The sequence below is a fragment of the Pygoscelis adeliae genome, unplaced genomic scaffold (assembly GCF_000699105.1).
Source record: "Pygoscelis adeliae isolate BGI_AS28 unplaced genomic scaffold, ASM69910v1 Scaffold13, whole genome shotgun sequence".
Taxonomy (NCBI): Eukaryota; Metazoa; Chordata; class Aves; order Sphenisciformes; family Spheniscidae; genus Pygoscelis; species Pygoscelis adeliae.
Genome location: NW_008824499.1, coordinates 4,487,300 through 4,501,380, shown reverse-complemented (window position 1 = coordinate 4,501,380; position 14,081 = coordinate 4,487,300). Strand labels below are relative to the sequence as shown.

Genomic DNA, 14,081 nt, shown 5'->3' with positions numbered 1-14,081 from the left:
GCCCCGCCGCCGCGTCGGGTCGGCCCCCGGCCGGTGTCCCCCTGGTCCCGGGCCTCTCCCAGCCCTCCTCGCCGCGACTCTCTAGCCGTGCCGCTTCCTTCCCGCCCTCCGATGCTTGTTTTGGTGCTCCGCTGAGTCTCCTTCCGCCCTCCCACTCGCTTTTGCCCTTAAGTTCTGGCCCGTCGTGAGATGTGAGCCCGATTTCCCACGACCCTGGCACTCTGCTCCGTTAGAGTAACTCCCGTCCCTCCCGTTCCGTCTGCTGCGGGAACTGCCTGAACCCCTCTGAAGGCTCCCTCAGACCCTGCCTGGGCCAGGGCTTCCTCGCCCCACTTTGCCTCCCTGCAGTAGGATTTCCCCAGGCTGGAAGAGGAGGTGGTCCAGCAAGCTGGGCCCAAGGTGGTTGCTGCTGAGCCCTTCTCTGGGTGGAGCAGGGAGGCCCTTTGAGACCCGCTGCTCTGTTTGGGGAGAGCTGGGTGCGAAGGGTGGGGATCAAAAGGGAGACGGTGACCCTGAGAACGTCTTCCTGGTGACAGGTGCTCCCTTACCAACCTGCCCTCGGCAAGTACCCAGGAGCATGGAGCTGGTGCACAGGCTTGCCAGGGCTCCGGCTCGGGTTGGCATGAGCACATGGGACATGGAGCAGTCCCTGGGAGCAGATGAACCGAGTCCCTGTACGGTGGGACATGAAGCTTCCCTTCTAGCCTGAGACTTGGGGTTGACTTGTCGTGATCAGAGAAGTGATCTGACTTTTCTTCCTGCTTTACACACGCTCCTGTGCAGCCTAAGCCTAGAGAAAAGCTTGTGGGCCCTAGCGTAGTTAAGGAAACTTTTAGTTGCTTAAAGGCAGGAAGACTCGTTACTGTGCTAGAGGCAGTGAGCAGGGTGGGAATTTTTCGAAATAAAACTTCAACGATGTAGATGACTGTTATCTGTTCGATAACAGTGTTTGGTGGTGTTAGAGGGTTATAGCATCTGTATATATGTATATATATTCTCATCTGTAGCTGGGAATTTGCTTGCTGTCAGAATAACGTTTGGTATAACGATGTATAATAACCCTGTGCGTGTGAACAGATCAGCAAATGCTGGAACAGCAAAATATCAGTGCATCAAATTTAGAGTGGAGAGCATGTATTAGACCATCCAGACCATGGATCGATTTCCTGAGGGCAACGTTTCTTTTGTTCGTTGTTAGACCTTTCGTTAACACTCTGCTGGAGCTCGGTGTTTGTCTGAACCCCGTGTGCTAATGATCACACTGTCTCCAACAGCCGTGGTAGATTATGGAGATGCTGGCAATTGGGAAAGGACTGGGACCTGTTGCTGTGTGTCTGGTTTTTGTACGTTGTTAGATTGTTTGCAAGTTGCATAGTTTGTAGATGCTGTGAACCGAGGCAGGTTGGGTATGTAAGAAGTAATCAGAAAGGCTTTTAACTTTTAAATTAATTTTATTTTCATTTTTGACAGGACAATTCATTCTTCCAATCATGTATGTAAACCTTTCCAAAGCTTTAGAAGAAGATGTTTTATGTAAATCCCTCATTAATTAAATCCATCCGTCAGTCAAAGCCAGGTGAAAATGTAAAGAAGAAAAAAACACACTTCATTTTTTCCCAGTTTTTTAAGGTGTATAAGTTTATATAAAGGTACATAAGCCTACTAATATTTAAAGTTACTTTGATTTCCAAAATATGTCTTCCTTGCTGTCTATATTTGTTATTAGGGATTTATAATGAAAATCTCATTGATCTTCGATCATCGTTGCTCAAATTGAAAACCTTTAAATATTTTAATAAGAGCATTTTGTATAGCTCACTATCCATGCTACAAGTTTTTCTTTTAAAGCCAGTTAGAATGAGTGTGTTCAGATACCTAACTCTTTTCTTCCAACTCAGCAAGGTGTTTTTATACCAGTGTGTTGTCTCTGTATCTGGTTGTATTTTTAAAGAATTTTATTCAGAAGAGTAAGTGGAGACAGAGCAACCTGTTGTAGAAGTCAGATAATCAAAATCAATGCATGCACTTGAATTGTCCTGATTCAATACTCAAAAATGGAGTATTGAAAAACTTCTTCTGTTTTACTCTCACGAGCATTTGGCGTGCTTTGGATTTTACAGGAACAATAGCTTCAAGTCTTAGTAATACAAGAAGAAAAAAGTGCTTTGATAGCCAACCTGAAAACATGTGAGCTGTCTTATCTTTGAATGTATATCTAGATAATATTTAAATTCTGGTGAAAATGATATCATAAGGTTTATAACTTCTGAACTGTTTCATATTTAAAATGTTTGGTTTCTAATGAAAAAGGCCTTTTCCAGTGGCCAGTCTACTGTACGTGCGGAATAAAATATCTTTTGCTCACATCCAGGAAGAAAAACTACAGACTGTGTAGAAGCAGCTGTTTCAGGTTTTGTTCTTGCGATCAAAGCTTTTGTTCCTCCCTCATTATTTCTTTTATTGGTGAAAGTATGTTCAGCATGGATTTTAAACTACTCTTTAAAGAGCATCTGTTCCATGCTTATTTATTGTGTGTCACACATAGAAATGATAGGCATGTACAGATTTAAGTCAAGTGATTATTGTTCATTGCAGCTGCAGTGGCAATTAGATTTATTCATATTTTCCATATATCATGCAGTCGCCTTATATGTCCATCTGTGCCTCCTGCACTGTCCTTATCCTCACTAAAGCTTTCAGCAGTGTTAAATAGAAGTATGTATTTGGAGTTACAAATTTAGTTGAACCAGGCAAGCTGTAAATCATACATTGTTTGGAAAATTTTCACTGGTCCTGGGTGCTAAAGGGATGAACTCAGTAGGTCTCCTACTTCCATAATTTTAGCTGTGTGCTGTGACAATACTTAGGCAAAAACTCTCAGCGATTTGAGAAAGCCCTGTATTTTTTGGATGTAAAAATGGCCATGGCTCATCCTGCTGCTTTGAAAAGAGACAGAAATTTTTCACTAGTACCGTGGGTTTAGGATCGGTTCCTGCGTCAGTGTTGTGAACTCCAGAGAAGAAGAAAACATCTTGTCAAATGAACATATAGTATCAATACGTCATGTGCATTTTTTTGTGTACCACTTTCTAGCCAGCTAAGCGCAGAGTGTCAGTTCCTTCCCTGCGGAGCCACTGAATGAGCTATGGGATCGGTAAATAGTACCAGATGGAAAGGGCTGGAGCCTGGAAACCCCTCTTTATTCCCTGAGTAGGTGCAGCTTGGACAACCCAAGTAAATTCTTTTCCCCCTGCTGCCCTTCTAAAATTTCCCACTGCTGCCTGGAAAGGAACATCTGAAGGGTGAGAAAATCACTTCTGTTCAGTTACTCAGTTCTAGCAGGACATCACCGGGATTTGGGGGGGCATGGGTTTGATGTGGTTGAGAAACAGATCTTTCCAAGAAAGTCCCGTGTGAAGCAAACACAGCTGCAACAATACAGGTTACCTTTTGCAAAATGCAAGTTCATCGGCTTGCAATCTCCTGGACTTTGCCAAAGCAGTTTATGTACTTTTCGGCGTACTTGGAAACAGGACTTAAGACCAATTGTCCACTGCATTATGTTTAAGCATCAGTGACTGGAGGGCTAGACAGCTGGCTGGCTGCCATCCAGTCTATACGACGTCTGCTCCTGTTGGGATGAATTCCTTTGGAACTATTACACAGCTGGCCGAGTTATGTAGCCCCTTATGGTAATCATTAGGACGCTGTATTTAACTCAAACTTTTGGATCCCGAGTGCTCTCCAAATCCAGTGGGTAGAATCTAGGTGGCTTTTCAAACCCAGACTGCAGAACTTGGGGATGAGGGACTGAAGTTCCTATGTCTTAGGATAGGTCTGAATATCCCCAGTCTTTCCGAGCTCCACGCACTCTGTAGCCCAGCGTACAGATTCCCTGTATAGGTTCTTCTGGGACTGGAGCAAGACCTGTGCATTATGAAGCTCTTTTTAACATATGCATGCACATGTATAGGTTAGTCTCTATGTTTAATCAGGGAGGCAGCAAACACCCGAATCGCTTCATGTTTTGTATCGGAGCTTTTACCACCTTTAGGGGTTTGTCCCATAGACATCTAGTCTTTCGTCTTTTGCTCCTTTTGCTAACTCCTCTGGTTCTGTCAACACCCTGTCCGTTCTTGCTTGATAGCCTTTTCCTTTCAAAAGCAGGGCCTGGCACTTTTCTTCGCTTCTCATCTTGGGATTTTCCATTGTGTCAGTTCTTGAACAGGATTGTTGCCTTGGAGCTGCTAAAGGTCAGCGGTTCTGCTTGCCGCTGTGTGTGACCATACAGGATGTTACCTCCATTGCAGCCTGGATGAGGCTGTTGGATGGTTGATAGTGCTTTTTCAGATACGCAGATATGATTTGTCTTCTGCCATAAAAAGGGAGTTTTAGGTATGCTGAAGACTGTAGGCAAGGTTTGTCATGTCAAAGAAAACATCAGTGTAATCATTTTACAACAGCTGCAAATGCAAATGAAGAAATAGATTAATATGTGTTATATAGATATACCCACATGTATATGAAGATACAGGCAGCTTCCTTCATAAAGCTTTCTTTTTATTTTTACTTAAAAAAAAAAAAAAAGGACTATTAATGTTTGAAATGCCGGCACTATATTCTTAGTTCTTAAACCTTACTTCTGCCTAGCGTATTGGCATTAACATTGCATACTGGCATTAACCAGCCTGGGGAGTCCCCTGCTGTATCTTCATTTTTATGCTATTGCTCATACTGTGATACTTGAACACTTGCTGCATATAAATGATGTATTTTGAATTTTTTAAAACTAGACTATCAGTGTCTTGATTTTCCAGTTTATATTGCAAAGCATTTGTTAGGATGCAATCTAAAATATGCTGTCATGAATTCCTGTTCAGTGTGGTACATGTGTATGAGACTTTGCTCTGTAAATGACAGTTCAGTGTCCTTGCATAGCGCAGAGTGATGTGAACAAAATAGAATCAGGCCTTTGCTGAGATTTAATTTCTGTCCTCCCAGCCCCCAGAACAAAGTATAATCTGTAGCATTTCAGTTAGCATCAATCTGCCGGCTGAGGAGGATTGGTCTGGGTTAGTAGATTCTATCCACAGCGAGGAAACCATTAAGAACCTCACCGAACAGCTAATACTGATACTTTTAGTTCTGAGTCTGTACTGAACAAGCTCCTCTCAATTATCACGGGAGGGCTTATTTTCTGGAAGATGGCAATTTGCCCTTCATGTGAGAGGTAACACCAGTGATTATTAAAGCACTTGCTTTCTGCGATGTTCTTTTCAAGAGCGTGAGAGTCAGTTGTCTTGGTCTAAATCAATCATTAATGTTCTGTTGCATAAGTCTTCATTGCTTTTTCTGTTGTGTACAGTTATTCGGTATTTAATCTTCTATTTCGTATTTCAAAGTATGTTCAAATTTAGATCATTTTGGACTTTGGTATTTTTCTGCTCATCAGTCCCTTTCTCCATTTCCAAAACTTCTTAAAGAAAGGTGGGCAGGCCCTACCTACTGTCTCATCAGTGCTGCTGCTCTCAAGTCATTTGTGAGTGTCTATAAACTACACTCCTCCCATACACACACGTACCTATGAAGGTACAAAGTTATATTTAGTTGTCAAGATGAAAATGAGCAATCCCTTGTATATCTTCTGAGTAGCAGTTAGGACAAAGCTGGGTGGACTACGAAGCTGGTGTCCAAGTATTGTAGAAAACTTGGCTTGAAGGAACTGCTGGAGGTTCATCCTTCACCTTCTAGGCACTATGAATGTCTCCAGGTGCTAGAATCCAAAAACTGATTTGGACCCACACGTCTATGGAGCTGAAAATACTGATAAAGAGAAATAGGCCAGGTTCTCATGGGAAAGCAATCGCCGAGATTCCTGATCTCAAGTGTGGTTTAAGCATGTACATCTATGCTCTTAAAATGAGAAAATGAGTCCCATTTAAGTCACATTTATAAAGGAGTGTATTATCTTTGCTATGTATACTTGATAACTGTTGTACGGGGCATCTAAATGGGTTTTACTGAAATATTTAACTAGCTTAGTAAGGCATAAAATGAAATCTTAGCATAAAATTCTGCTTCAGTAACAATGTATTTCAGATTGTGTATGGGGAGGTTGTAGAGCTGATTCGTTCTGGTTTTTGAAGTGATGGAACATACTGATTTATAGTTCTCTCATTATTTTTTTAATTAAAAGTTTTAAGTTATTAGGCATTCAAGTGTACAGATTTTGATGTTAGTTCAAAACTAAAAATCGGTATTTCTGTTTAGAGGATAATCGATGCCCTAGAAGAAGAAAAGCAGTTCCTGACCATGTCAATCACAGATTACCTGAAGGACTATCAAGAACTACTGCAGGTGAAAGCAGGCCTCATCCTGGAAATTGAAACCTACAGGTAAGAACTGCGGTCACACTCAATTGTCTAATCGGAAGATAATTCAAATCCCTTTTTATAGATACAGGAGCCTCATTCATCCTCTTTCCGGCATTTAAAATACAGACAGCTACTTTTAGAGTCTGAGATCAAGACTCCTTGTATGTATTGCGTTTTTTTAAGTAGAGTGAATGGACCCCTAATATCAGTTTTTAGCTCGCTGTTGGCTTGTTCTGTGACTTGGGTCACCGTGCCATGCTGTGCTTGACTGTGCTGTCTGTGAAAGGAAGATAACACCCCTTCAGAAGCCTGCTAATACATGTGGAGTTGTCCGAGATCTCTGGGAAGACTGTAAGAACAGTAAAATACCGTTATTCATTACTAACACTGGTAAGAATTGCCAGGGCAGAGGTGACTGGAATTTGATCACTCGAGCAAAACTATCTCTGGTAGTAATTAATTCTATTCCTCTGTCCCCAGAACAACATGTTAGAGAAGCCAATATAATCCATAGGAATCCTATTAACTTTGTACAAATATAGTGATATGTAAGAAAGCTTCTTAGTTCTGATTAAATTGATATCAAATTGATGTGAATTGGTGATGCAATATTTGATTACAAGCTGAGGAGCCAGTATCCCTAAATTGCAATCAATAAAACATGAGGTAGTGTAGTTGCCGTCTGTCAACTTATATGGCACATTTTGTTGTTTAAATACATCGATTAGTGTCCACCTGCAGCATTGATATAAGTAGTGAGTGCCCCATTCTTGTTTCAGTTGTAGGATAGCGGGAAGATAACAGAAAAGTCTGTTTGATTAAATCCTGGCTTTCTCCATCCTTGGTTTGTTATGGAAACACGTTTGGATCAAGCGTGAGATACCAGCAAACATCTCTGCTAATGAATCCTCAGTACTGTATCCCTCTCTAGCCACTTAGTAGCTGTGGGGTTGAAAAGCCAGAGTAATTCTCCTGTCTGAAGAATTATGATGTATCAGTTGGCACATGGCATAAAAGCAATTTGGAAGGAAAAAAAACCAAAACAAACCAAAACCTATGAACTGGGGGAAGATACTACCTTATTGTAAAGACCATGTTTTTTTTTTTACAACTAGCACAATATTTTCAATACATTTCAATGAGATATTGATCTTCAAGTACAGAGATGTGCAATTCTTACTGAGTAATAATTTGCAAAAATTTAATGTCAGCCTACTTTCGTACTCTTTTTAAGGAGTATGCCTCAGTCATTAGCTTGTCTATATTGTGTGCATTATTCATATTCAACCTGCGTAGACAGACAGTGGCATTACCAGTTATATATGACACATGCTTTTGTGTCCCAAAGCGTTAACGCTGCGTTCTAAGCGTGTAACATTGCTATGACCCAATAAGCATCTAAGTCTGGATAAAGATGGCACCAGCTGAGTTATGGATGAAATGTGTAGACTAAGGCAATCCACTGATAAATATGAAATTTAATTGTAGTTGCATAACTGAAAATATAAGAAGCTTGAAGAAGTAACTTCTGAGTAGCTTGATAACAGACTATGAGCAAAGGATGTCTGTAGTCCATCAAAGAGCAAAAACGGTCTGTTCAAGATGCCTCGAGTATTGTGTACTATGAGGTACAGACCAAGGCTGGCTTCTGGATGAGATGAAGTCACAAGCAGTATGTGGGACAAGTAATTTGCAGTCAATTGATGAGCAACAGTACCTGGATGTTTGTTGGTGGAGTGGGATCCCTGTGATCCTTGGAAAGCCAGTAGTGTCTGGAGCATTACTAGTGGAAGAGGAATTGTGGAAATGGTAGCCGGTTGTGATCCTTATCTGTGTGTGTTAATTCTGTTAACTTTGCTAAAACATATGATTCTTCTAAATTTAATCCTAGCTCTGATGTTGAGTTTCACTGTTGTCACTTAAACTTTCTCCCTCGGTTATTCATCTGCAAAATGGGATTAGCACTTCTGCAATAACAGAAGCTTGAGAATTGCTTCGATGATTAGTATTCATCCAGAAGTAGGAATGATAATGCCCAGATATTTAGTCGTTTGGACATGCTCTTAGTTAATAACTGAACCACCAGTGCTTCTGCTCTCTAAAACCTTGTAAGCCCATTAAATTCTGGAATTTGTCCAGAGGTCATATCACTGATTATCTGAGCATTACTGGTTTGTCTAAGGATCCCCTGCCCTCATTAATGAAAGGAGAACAATTCGGCATCACCTGCAGCACGTGTTTGTTGTCCAGTTAAGAAGCCTCCTTAACCTGTAGGGTTTCTTCATCTGATTGTAGCGAATGCAACTTGTATCACTGATTGCTTGGCGAGGCAGACTTCAGTGGACAAATGAGCATCTACCTACTGAAAAAGATCTACAGATGAAAACAGAGAAATGGGCCTTGCTACAGATCAGAAAACAGGCTATCTAATGCTGCTAAAAAGTGACTGTTTTGATTTGTGTTTTTACATTTATGCAGTTTTACCTGTTCTTACCTATAAATAGGTAATATTCACCTATTACCTATTTATCCTTTTTCTTCTTATTCTCCTTTCACTTAAGAAGATAATGCCTTCCCTACTGTATGCCTTTATCAACACTGCTGTGGGAGGGAATCGGTATGGATCCAGTTAGTAAGCTCTTTAGTAAGAGAATTCTGGATGGCTCATCTATGTACTTTTTCAAATCCTGTTCCTCTCCCAGGTCTTTTTATCTGTGATAACCAGGGCATGTCAAGCCAGCTTCAGTTTGTTTTCATGAAGGATGCTGGCATATACCCTTGTTTATGCATATTGGAAACGAAAGGCACCTATTCACACTGAGTTCAACGTCCTGAACTTTCCATTGAGAGGTTTCCATGAGGGCCTTGCCACCTCCTCTCCTCCTGGCATTATAAGTTAAGGGTGTGGTATCCGGTCTACTTCTTGGAGCTTTCTTTGTACCTCCCACCCTGTATTTTCTCTTTGTTTTACAACTCCTACAGGTCCTGTTTCAAAGCCAGTTCTTTCTGTTAGTCAACATTGCTCCTGGACTGGCAAGAAGGATCACTGTTGCAAGGAACACCCTTCCCCAAGGACCAGGTCTACTTCCTCTCTGATTCTGCTCACCTTTCCTGCTCTGGGAGCTGAGACTCACTCAGGAAGGGAAATATATGTCTTACCTGGCTTTATGAAGTTATACCTCATGGGAATCTTCATTCCCAATCCTTTTTCACCAGTGTTGAAGTAAATACTTGCCAAGTGTCTTGCAGTTTTGTTCTGTGTTCTTGGAACCCTGCAAAACCCCAACTACTTAGGCTATGCTTAAGTTTCATTTCCAGAGAGAAGTGGTGAATTATTCACTCTGTAAGAATCTTAATTTTAAAAGGAGATTAAAAAATCTGCCTAGGATCAGAATTATTATCAAGCCTTTCTCCTCAGCTATCAGAAGCTGCTTCTCTTCAAATAGCAGAGGCTGCCCAGAGCCTCTGCCATAGGTTAAGTAGTTTTTCTGCCCTCTCTAAAATATATTGTTGTTGAAGGGTAAAAGATTTTACTTTGAAATCCTAGTGTCATGCAAATGTTCTGTTCTAGGTTACCACTGTGCATTTTGAAGCAGCAGAGGCTACAAAGCTTTTTTATTTTTTTTCTTTGGTCATGGTCATTGTCAGGATCTCTTAATACACTTGTCAGGCATACTTTCCAATCCTCCTTCGGTTGGTTTCCTCCATCAACACTTCTTCTGACCCTTTCCATGCCTTCCTCTTAAGAAATCATCACCAGCATTAAGGCCTCCTCAGCTACTCACCACAGCTTTTTCAGTCAGTTTCATTATTTCCTGTTTACAACTTGTACCATCCAATATGTCCTATTCCTGGTTTTGTTTTATTTTGAGAACATCCTGAGTTTTCTGCAACCAGGGAATTTAACATGCAGTCAGTTACCTGCTGTTCTTCACACAGTCCTTGCCCTCCTGTGCCGTGATGGAAAAAAGATGTGGAGTGGCCTTTACCCCTAAAAACGCTTCCTCCATTCCACTTCCCGGAGAGTTTTTGTTTATAACTCCTTCCCAAATACCCAGGATAGAGAGGATTAATTTTTATGGCCTGCTGGCTAACTGCCCCTCTCTGAGATTTTGAGTTTCTGAGGTTGAAACAGAGTCATGCTGTTGTGAATGACCATGATAACATTTGCACTGCATCCTTTTGGTAACTTCTCTCTCCCCGCCCCAACCAGTTTATCTCATCCACCTGCTTTCATGGACTAGTTATTTCTGTTGTCATCCAGCACACTGCGGGGCTTCAAGCTGACTAGCACGTCGCTGCTAACTTTAGATAAATGACATTAATAATGAGATGAGTTAAAGGTGCAGTTGGAATATTTTCTGTCAACACTTAAACTGAGTATTAACACAATGCGTCTATACGTCATTTGGGATCTGATTTCCAGGGAGTAGCTGACATGGTTATTTTTTATAAGAGTGCTGCTTGGAGGAATGTTTTTTGTTATTACTGTGAATACTTAAGAGTTCGTACAGTGGAGATTAACACCCTATTCTTCAGGCAGTTTAAATTAAGTTCAAAAGCAGTCCTCACTATGAAGAGGTTACAGTTTAAATGATTAGTATTAGGAACAGATGCAGAGGAACAGAGAAGCAAAATGACTTGCATAAACTGAAGCTGTGGTCAAGCTGAGGAACATAACCTGAGTTTGCTGGCCTCCAAGCCAGTGCTCAGTACGTTACACTACAGTTTCTCATGCTAGTTTATTAAGCCAAAGTCAGTTTAACGTATTCTTATCTGATAAGTTTGAGGACATACTGTACGCAGTTCATAATATGTAAAACACTGATCCACTGTCCAGCTTTATAGAGGTTTCATGAAGCTTTGCCTTTCATTTTCAAATACAACGTATTTTCAGTAGTAATACTTCAGATCCAGCTTTTCTGTGTGCTGTTGCCCTTTGCCATATACAGTTACCTCTTGGAACTTATTTTTAGTGACTTCATACGTTGCTGCAGCAACTGAACAACTGTTGTTTTAACAGCAGCCAGAAATCCTTAGTCAAACTACCCACATTCCTAGTTTCCTTCATCATGGTTAACACTTTCACTGCCAGCTCCTTGATATGTTTCTGCAATGTCACCACCAGCTTCTCTAGCACGTGTCTATCAGAGCAATTTGTTTGGCACTCACTAGCTTCATCAGATCAGATGTTTGGCCTTGAGAATGTTGAAGTGTTGAAGTCATCTAATTCCTATAAAGTCTCTCTTAACATGGGGGAAGATAAATTGCTTTTACTTTGTTTTTTTTACTAACAAAATAGAAGTAAAGTTGTCCATCTGAGCCTGTTTTAAGGGGGACAGTGACCTGTAAATATGTTAGGTAATTCTAACCTGGCTTTTCTTCTGAATCTAGGCAAATCCATGATTGCAAATAAAACCTTACTAATGATATTTTGCTGATGTAGCATTGTCCTACTGAATCTAGAGGCAGTCAGAAACCAAAAGAAGCATAAAATGTCCAAAGGGATCAGTCATGTGAAGTGTGAAATCTACACAAAATGGCTGCTTTGTTAATTTTGACAGAAATGCCCGGCAAATGTGTTGATACCACAATACTAAACTGCTTTCAACTCCCCCCCTAGGGAGTCAGAAGCCTTGGCTATCATAATCCTCCAGCCTTACTCTTGACAACTTTCATGTCGCAGCTGTATGTTATCAGTGCAAAACATCTGGCATTTCCAAAACTGGAAATGATGAAACGGGTTTCTCACTAGTAGAAGTGAATATAAAAACACCAAAGTTACGTACTGATTATAGCATTCCGTTGCACATTGAAAGAACCTGCCATAGAATTTTTAGGCTGTTGCACCAGAATGCCGCAGTTGAGCACTTTTTTAGTGGATAACTTGTGGCCCTGCAAAAGTAGAAAAAGGACAAACTGCCTTTTTTTTTTTTTTTTAAATGGCTGGACATGTTTTGTGTCAGACAGTACAAGCATATAGACAACAGGAGGGAAGGAAAGCACACACAGATTTCTAGAGAATTTATCAGGAATTCTGAAACGCAGTCTTACTGGATAACCATCTGTAAAACTTCTAGGACTGAATAAGCTCCCCCTAATATCTACTTTTTGTATATGGAAGAAGTCAACAATTTTGTTTTAACTTTTTAGAGAAGCTGAGTAATTCTAGACAATGCACTTAGTCTTTTTCCCCCCCAAGAGGACAAAAGTAGGCTGTGTGCCTATTTGAAATGCACAGCAATTACTCCTGAAAATGTTTTGCCCTTCAGTTGTGCTAATGTCTGCAGGAAATGTACCTCTGGAGCATTTTCTACCACTGTAGAAAGGAGAAAATGTAGGGTAGTTACCTTATGCAGGAATAGAACGAGCCTGTGGCTGCTGTCAGATGGGTCTTGAGGGAGCGTGGTCCTTGTATGTGCATGCTATATAGGGAGCAAATTTTGGCACAAAGGAGAGATAGCCAGTGTTCTCAAGCAATCAGCTGGGTATGTCTCCAAGAACAGCTAATGTGTGTCATCAGCATAGAAGAGGCAACTCAAAGAGTCTCCATTCTGTGCGTCAGCACACCAAGAATAGGTAGTAGACAAAATTATGAAGCAGATTATCAACAGGTGTTGCCCGCTTCTGCTATTTGTTTGTAGTGATATAATTTCCATAACATAAAGGTAAGCAAATTGGTGTCCTGTCCATTTCTGATCAATTGCTGCTGAGCTAACATGATGTCTTGGTTGGTCAATAAGAGGAAGCCTTGACCACAATAGTCCTGCGGAGTGCTGGCTTCCTGGAACTATGGAAGCTATTAAAGAATCACTGCAAAAAAAGAAAGAATAGAAGGCTGAGGAACAGAGGGGACAAACAGAGATGTCATTAAAAGAAACCAAGCAGTTTCTGTCACAAAGAATTTTCCTAGTCCTTTGTTGTAAAATATGTCGTGTTGATTCCCTATTGAATAAGAACTAAGAATAGTTACTTTAATACTGTAAGTTGTTTCCTCCAGCACTAGCCAGCATTTGACAGTAGAAGTCATACTTTCCTTCAGTTTTCATTTGAAAAGGATAGAACTTACAAATCCTGGCTGTAACAGTTCCCTCATATATCACACTGCAATAAAACCTTTAGTACTGTATTACCAGCAGGAAAGCTGCTGACTATTTGCTTGCAAATATTTTTTTTCATTTTTGCCTTTTCTTTATAAAACATAGAATCATAGAATAGTTTGGGTTGGAAGGGACCCCTAAAGGTCATCTAGTCCAGCCCCCCTGCCATGGGCAGGGACATCTTCAACTAGATCAGGTTGCTCAGAGCCCCGTCCAACCTGACCTTGAATGTTTCCAGGCATGGGGCATCCACCACCTCTCTGGGCAACCTGGGCCAGTGTTTCACCATCCTCAGCATCAAAAATTTCTTCCTTATACCTAGTATATATCTACCCCCCTTTAGTTTAAAGCCATTCCCCCTTGTCCTGTCGCAACAGGCCCTGCTAAAAAGTTCACCGCCACCTTTTTTTAGAAGCCCCCTTTAAGTACTGACAGGCTGCAATAAGGTCTCCCCGAAGCCTTCTCTCCTCTAGGCTGAACAACCCCAACTCTCTCAGCCTTTCTTCATGGGAGAGGTGTTCCAGCCCCCTGATCGTTTTCGTGGCCCTCTTCTGGACCCGCTCCAACAGGTCCGTGTCTTTCTTATGCTGAGGGCTCCAGAGCTGGA

General features: G+C 41.2%; 1 protein-coding gene across 1 annotated transcript in view; it reads left to right on the top strand.

Moving 5' to 3' along the window:
* Positions 1-637: 637 nt before the first annotated feature.
* The window catches only part of SYNM (synemin, intermediate filament protein), a 22,869-nt gene continuing 9,425 nt past the window's right edge, over positions 638-14,081 (top strand). Inside the window, exons 1-2 of the mRNA XM_009321542.1 lie at positions 638-679; positions 6,271-6,395. Of these exons, the coding sequence (XP_009319817.1) occupies positions 638-679; positions 6,271-6,395 (167 nt within the window). The remainder of the gene's footprint in view (positions 680-6,270; positions 6,396-14,081) is intronic.